The sequence below is a fragment of the Rhopilema esculentum genome, chromosome 15, assembly GCF_057945365.1.
Source record: "Rhopilema esculentum isolate cy_ngs chromosome 15, ASM5794536v1, whole genome shotgun sequence".
NCBI classification, from domain to species: Eukaryota; Metazoa; Cnidaria; class Scyphozoa; order Rhizostomeae; family Rhizostomatidae; genus Rhopilema; species Rhopilema esculentum.
The window spans coordinates 2603578-2611017 of record NC_142829.1 but is presented as its reverse complement, the minus strand read 5'-3'; the positions used below and the strand labels follow the sequence as shown (position 1 = coordinate 2611017).

General features: G+C 35.7%; 1 protein-coding gene across 1 annotated transcript; it reads left to right on the top strand.

Moving 5' to 3' along the window:
- The first annotated feature begins 592 nt into the window (after nucleotides 1-592).
- On the top strand, nucleotides 593-6736 carry LOC135685403 (tryptophan--tRNA ligase, mitochondrial). The gene is made up of 5 exons (XM_065201337.2): nucleotides 593-988; nucleotides 2062-2142; nucleotides 2623-2708; nucleotides 3988-4106; nucleotides 6198-6736. Exons 1-5 carry the CDS (start codon nucleotides 731-733, stop codon nucleotides 6656-6658), a joined length of 1005 nt encoding a protein of 334 aa, XP_065057409.1. The 5' UTR covers nucleotides 593-730; the 3' UTR covers nucleotides 6659-6736.
- Nucleotides 6737-7440: the final 704 nt, after the last annotated feature.

Genomic DNA, 7440 nt, shown 5'->3' with positions numbered 1-7440 from the left:
TGTAGTTCCAGGCATAGGAATCACGAGGTGTGGTCACATCGAGAGGAGGGTCCAGGACACTGCTCAATAAGCATAGCCTTTCAGTGTCCTAAAACTACCTTTAGAAGCTAGATATCAAACACTACAATACAGCAGATCATGACTTTGTAATATATGTAAGTAAAACAAAAGTAAAAATTGTTTAATCACCCACCCACCCTCTTCCAACTGGCTTTTTTTAATAAAAAGAACATTTAAAAAAGCCTCCCCATAGCCGCATAGCGGTGGTCACATCTAAAGCAACGGCCACTAAGTTTGTTTCCCGAAAGTTGCCGCTATTGGGGGCTCCACTGTATGTGGTCCAAATTCTAGACTTTATTTTTTTGCAACGTCATTACTGAAGAGCTCTTTATACCCCCACTGAATATACGAGCATGGAAGTGTCAATCATTTCTCGCTTAGTGGAAGGATTTGGTCCTGATGTTTATCAGGATTTTAGTAAAACCGTTTTACAGCTTACAACCAATGATTGACACCTTCAGCTAATGACTTGTTGCTATTTTGTTCAATTTTGGCGGGAAGCACAAAGGCGGGAAATAGGACATGGCTTGGAATCGAGATAGACAGCCTCTATCAGAATATGGCCTAACAACATCCAAAATGGACACCCGATAAGAAAATACAGGAATTTGGATTATTAAACAGAAATGTTCTAGCAACAACAAAAACTTAACACGTACAATAATTGAACATGAATACTTGTAGACGAATTTTCTCGGGGATTCAGCCGACTGGTGTGCCCCACATTGGCAATTATTATGGCGCGATAAAGAACTGGGTCAAACTGCAAAGTAAATCGGACCAAGTCATATTTAGCATAGTTGACATGCACGCATTGACGATTCCCAAGGATCCTGAAGGTTTAAGAATCACTATAGAACAAACAGCTATCAGCCTGCTAGCCGCAGGAATTGATCCAGTTAAATGCATTCTCTTCCAGCAATCGCAGGTGATGATCGTAAATGTTAACTTTGTTCATCAGGCCTGTCTTTTGTCTTTGTTTCCACCTCTAGCATCCACAGGTAACTTGTAGGACACTGAAAAGCCTATCATGCCCCGGCTATTCCATATGATGTGACCAAACCTGGCGATTCTTTATGCCTAGAATTGCATAGAGCTGCAGGCGACTCAGCTCACTCTTGGGTGGGGAAAGATTGGTCATGTCAAGGACTCGAACAACAGCCAGGACCTTAAACCACTGAGCCATCCTTACAGTTACACCTTAAGGTCAGACCCAGACTGTTGAGTTTGTTCTTCAAAGAGAAGCACAAAGGGGAAGCAATAATATTCATCCTTCATTCTGCCTGCACATTATCAAGAATCTGTCACAGAGTTTGTGCATAATATTTGTTTATCTGGTCATTTTCCTTAAGCATATTCCACAATTCAAACTCCTGAATCTTCTGAATGCACACAAATTTCCTATCTGCTCACTTCTGCATTTTGGCCATGCAAAATCCCTCAGATTTGACAACACACATCCACGTTTAGTTATCCTTCAAAACCACTGCCCATAAACATTAGGAAAATAACATTGGAAAATATCAGTAACAATTAGTCAATGCTCATTCTATTTAATTTTTGGTAAGATCGAATTACATGGGCTAAGATTATGGTAGTTTTTTATCGGTCCTATTTCTTTATTCCTCATAAGCACAGCTACATTCTTAATTCTAAGTACTAAGTTTCATATTTTCAAAAGGAACTTGTCCACACAAGTAACAGGGTTTCCATGCGATTTCTCTTGAAACAATTATTGTCTGAAAATTTGACTTATATTGTTTTGGCATTCCCTGGGCAGAAAAACTACTTTCCATTCTTGGATCAGTCTGTATCCCTAACTATGGTACGCATACAATGGATAAATTTTATCATGAAGCTGCTGCACACCCAGGCTAGAAAGGCCTATACAAATTATTTTACCTAATATGTTTGTATAAGAACAAGGAAAAAGGTGAATGAATGGTCCTTTGCACTAAGAAATTTGCAAACTTATACAAAAATGCCTTATTGTTCTCATAGGTCCCAGAACATTTGGAACTTTCTTGGATCTTGAGTTGTCTAACTTCAACTGGTCAACTAAACAGAATGCACCAATGGAAGGTATACATTTGTATAATGCACTTTTATTGCAGCCAATCAAATATTTAACCTATGTAATCCAATTCAAAATAATCCACTATTTGGGAAAATGCTATGACATTTCCTTCTATGGAAAAGATTAAGAATGGTTGATATAATGGATAAGTTTTTAATTGGTGATCGGCTGATGGTTAATTCCAGGCACAATGATCATGAGATAGTAATCTTTTATCTGGAGGTGAATTGTTTATCATGAAGAAAGTTTGTGTACTTGTGTTATAATTTGTCAGAAGGTAATTCTTTGTTGCATGAAGCTGCCCTAAAAATTGTCTCTGCTCATCAGATGGCTTGCATTGCACTGACAACAAGCTTAATGCAACCTTTGGTTTTATGTCTTTGTTAAATTTATTGCTTACAAATCTTTATTCTTTGTAATTGATTAACATAGGAATTTATTTTTGTTAAGCAAACAATGATCAAATGATTTCAATTTTCTTGTAGACAAAAGCTGCAGCCCAAAAGGAAAAATCTTCTCTGGGCCTCCTTTCATATCCAGTACTAATGGCTGCAGATGTTTTATTATACAAGTATGTATATTTTCCCTTCATTTATTCCAATTTTTGTCATTGATCAAGGAAACCAATCTGCTTTTCTTTAAAAAATAAATATCCAACATTGCTAAAATGAGGAAATAGCAGAACAACCAGGGGACAAGTGGAGCAGCAATGGAACAACCATGGAGCTAGCAGAGCAGCCACTGAGTGAGCACGAAGCTAGCAAATCAACCTTAGCTAGTGGTGCTAACTTCAAAGAAACATAGAAGATTGATGGTCCTGAGGGCCAAATTTTTGCTAGAATGACCATTACACTATGGAGCAAAAATTTGTCAGTATATTGATTGCTACAAGTAAAATGTTATTGCCCTACCTGTAATCCTATACAATAATATGCCTAGAACCTTGTAAATGCTTTGTTATGTTTTACGCTAGACAATATTTCATTCTAAGAAGGCCTTTCTAAAAGTTTTTTTACTTGTTTCTACTTGGGTTCAGGGTTTTGGGATAAACACTAAGCTGAAGGGCAACTTAGCTATGTGTTTATTTTGATTCATTGGTGTAGTCTGAAGCTGTTCAGAAGAAACATTCTAGTTCAAAAGATACAATTTTTACTTGGTTTCCAAAAATCAAGGATGAAATAGACTTCAATCTGTCTACTTAGTCGGCTGCCACTGTGATTGCCCACATGTTCATTCTTGGATATTTCCACTGATTGAATGATCAATCCATTTGATCTGTGGGTTGTTTCACTTTTTATGTGGCCATTCAGTGGTTGTTCCAATAGTTATGTGGTCATTCTACTAGTTCTTCATTTTAGCAACAAGGAATTAATATCTTCTTCTGCACGGGGTGCTTTTTCCTGTCTACATAAAGTTTTCTATTTTAGCAAAACTGGCTGGAGCCTGTGTCACAAACCATAACTCCATAACCATAATCATAGCTCCTCCTCAGTTAAGGACTGTGATGCAGGCAAAGCTAATGATGGCTCGCTTCACTCCTCTATTCCTTGTACCCTTAGAGTGTCTTCAGAGTGTTTCAAATGCCCCTAATCTGTACTGTCTCTTTTATCTTCAATTCTTATTGGCAATTGGCATGGATATTTCCATTCCTTCCTCCTTCAGACCAAGCAAATATACATGAAAATACCTTGAAAAATCAAAATGGATCTCCTTCTAGCATTGCATCTGCCAAGGAATGCCTCTTTGAATCAAATCATGCACCTAATTCAAACCTTCTAGATCCATCTACAAGTATTCATTCTTTCACTGATGGCACTTATCTGATGAACATTGATTCTTTCCTTACATAGAACAACCCATGTTCCTGTTGGTGAAGACCAGATACAGCATCTAGAGTTGGCCAGGGATCTTGCTAGATTGTTCAATAATAGATATGGGCATATTTTTCCAGAACCAGTTCCTATTCTAGGTAGGTATAAAACTGAGAAAAAAATTTCTGCGAGTTGTGATAAAGAATTTGAAATTCCAAAAATACAGATAAATTTAATTTCTCTCGATCAAGATACACATTATAGCTTTTGGTAATATATGTTTCTATAGAGTACCCAGGATAATTGTTCTAGAATATTTTTCTGGGGAGGGGGCACAAGCCACAGGTCCACATCAGCTATTAGCTGCTTTGTGCAAATTTTTAATGCATTCCATATTGCTCGGTGTATAAATCAGGTTTCTAGGTCTGTAAAAAACATGCCAAAAACAGATTTCCAATTACAGTCTTGTATGAATATGTATGAATTCATAAGTGTAGCTTGAAGGAAATTTATGCAGAACAAGATTTCCATTTGAACAAAAAGATTTCCTTTGAACAACTCTTGATAGAAGATTGTAAACTATGGCTTTAGAATTAAAATTGTATTCTTTTTTGATACTTTTTCTTTTTTATACTAATTTGTGCAGATTTTAATCAAGACTTTTCATGTTTCTAAGGATGCTGCTGCAAATAATTTAGCTGAATATCAATTTAAAAAGTTGTTTTTAATTAAGCACCATTTGCTTGTGCATGATCACTTTTTAGTTTCAAATTATCTTGGTAGTCATTCATTTTGTTTGAACATGTTTTCAAATCAGTATGAGATAATCTTCACAAATTTGCTTCCTCTACTTTACTTTCACAGAGTTGCTTTACTTTACTTTTCAAAGAGCTACTTGAAGTGAAGAGTTTTTTATATAAAATCACATAAAATCAAATCCAAAAAACAGCTTATTTTATCTCTACCATATGCAGTGGGAAAAGGCATAAATTCGTCAGACCTCGACTGCATATGGTATTTCTGTTACAAAAAACAAATCTACATTTTAAACAGAACTAAACTACAAAAAACAATATAAAATAAGTTCAGTGGTAATGAGAAAAATTTGAATCATTCTGTTCCATAATTCAAGCAGCAATTTAATGCCATACATTTCCAAAGGGAACTCACCTGTCCTTTGAAACTGTTTAGAAAAGAAGGTCATGCTGCTTATAAGAACTGTGTTTTAGCACAAAATATCATCCATAATTTATGGCATAACAGGATCATGATACATTTTTTGCCAATGGCCACTGTTCGCTCTAGGTTAGTGCAGAAGATCTTTTTTGACTAAATTCATTTAAAGTATTTGTTGTCTCTTCGGAATTAAATTCCCAGTTCTATGGTTTGGGTTCTTTAATTTTCAGACTTAGGCAAGAAAAATTCTTGTGTGAATGCACAAAGTGCCATTCATAACGAAAGATGCAATTTTGTGGTCAAGATATGCCTTGTTGTTATGGAGACACTCTTGGGTGTTGCAATTGAAAAAGAAACACAACAGATGTTGATTCATGCCAAATCCCATTATATTTAAATGGATTTGGTTTTTGAACATAGTATGAACAATTCTGCGAATGAATAAATGAAAGGATAAACTAATGAATGAACACATGAATAAATAAATAAATAGATAAATAAATAAATAAATGGCTGAATAAATAAATAAATGAATGGACGAACGAACGAAAGAATGAACGAACGAACGAATGAATGAATGAATGAATGAAGGAAGGTAGGAAAATCTGAAGTTTTTTACTAACACAAAACCTCTAATTGAAGAAACAAGGAAGCAAAATCACTTGATTACATCAAAGCACGTTGACATCTAACTGTAGATAAAACATTACCAAGCAGAAAAATGCCTTAAATATTTCCTAATTTGCAAGCAAAGATGATAAGAAAGAACAGTAAGGCAACTTTCGAAAAAGAAATGTGCGAAAAAGGTTTGGGAGAACATCAAATGTTTTTCAGCATAAGCGTTTAAGAAAATGTTTTGCTGTTATAATCTTTGTATAGAAAAAGATCTTACCACTTGCAATTTCAGCTAAAGAAGACAGGCTATGGTTAGATGCTTTAAGTCCAGAATCTATGGAAGATATATCAAAAGATTTTGATTGAATCTTTTTGAAGAAATTTGGCAAACATTTGCACATGATTGCATGTAGCAGAAATACTGTTTTGATTAAACTAATGCCTCTCTTTCTTTGTAGCAAATACATGTCGAGTTATGAACCTGCAAGACCCGAGCAAGAAGATGAGCAAGTCAGAAACGAACAATCGAGGCCGAATTGACCTGACAGACACGCAAGAAGAAATAAATAATAAAATTAAAAAAGCAGTCACTGATTCTATTCTTCATTTGACATATGAGCCAAAAGAAAGAGCTGGCATTGCGAATTTGATAAGTATATTCTCGTCAATAACAGGAGATTCCCCAGACAAAATTGTTCAGAAATATTCAGATAAACAACCTTTTACAAAATACTTAAAATCTGATCTAGCCGACTACTTAACGGAAGATTTAGAGAGTTTTCGAAAAGAATTCCAAAGACTAGGAAACGATCGTGGATATGTTCGCAGCGTCCTTGATGATGGATGGAAAAGAGCGAGATCTATAGCGACAGAAAATATAAAAGATATTAAAGAATGTCTTGGTTTAAACATCAAGTAAAAGCTGATGTGTCACTTACATTGTATTCCTTTTAGGTATTTATTCCCTTTTAAGGTATTCAAATCTCTCTTTACTGCATCCTCATCTTGTCTTCTCGTCGTAACTGCATACGTCACCGCAAGTAGCAAGATCTTTTACCGCTTATCTAAAAGGTTTGGGGATATTTAGAGCCGAAAAATGAGCTCAAAAAATCGGTTTCAACAAAATGCTAAGTGAAAAGTTTGTTGACAATATAGCTTCCATTTTGATCAGCAGCGGTTTTAGGGACTGCGGGGCCCGGGGCCAAAAACACCTGCGGGGTCCTTGTTCTTTATAATTTCTATCTTTTTTATTAGATGTAGGGCCCCTTCTGGCTACCATAAGCGCGGAGCCTTGGGCCATGGCCCCCCTAGACCCCCCTTAAAACCGCCACTGATTTTGATTATCGCCTTTTTGATGACCATTCTGGTTTCCTGGTAGTTCGCATGAAACGTGAAACTGAAACCATTAACCTGATTCCTGTTCTCAATACATAAACGGAGCACAATTTTTTCCCCTTAATCTTAATAACCCTAATAAAAATCCGATTCACATCAAATGATGACTGTGCTGAGGAGCCTTTGGAACAATCTCTTTGCTTATGGTCTATTGATTCTGTGAATACAAAAAACAAAGTAGTGTGAAAATCGAAAACACTAAATGATCATCAAGTATAACTTTCAGACTGGTTTTGTTGAATTATAAAAGAGGAAGATACATAGAAGAAAGAAAATGTATACTCATTGAAGAGATGCTTTGACAAT

What these genes read in the sequence shown, in the direction of transcription:
- LOC135685403 (XM_065201337.2), top strand. Translation starts at nt 731, where the DNA reads ATGAATACTTGTAGACGAATTTTCTCGGGGATTCAGCCGACTGGTGTG. An exon ending in TTCTCTTCCAGCAATCGCAG is followed by an intron (nt 989 to 2,061) that starts GTGATGATCGTA and finishes TTGTTCTCATAG; the next exon opens with GTCCCAGAACATTTGGAACT. An exon ending in ACAGAATGCACCAATGGAAG is followed by an intron (nt 2,143 to 2,622) that starts GTATACATTTGT and finishes ATTTTCTTGTAG; the next exon opens with ACAAAAGCTGCAGCCCAAAA.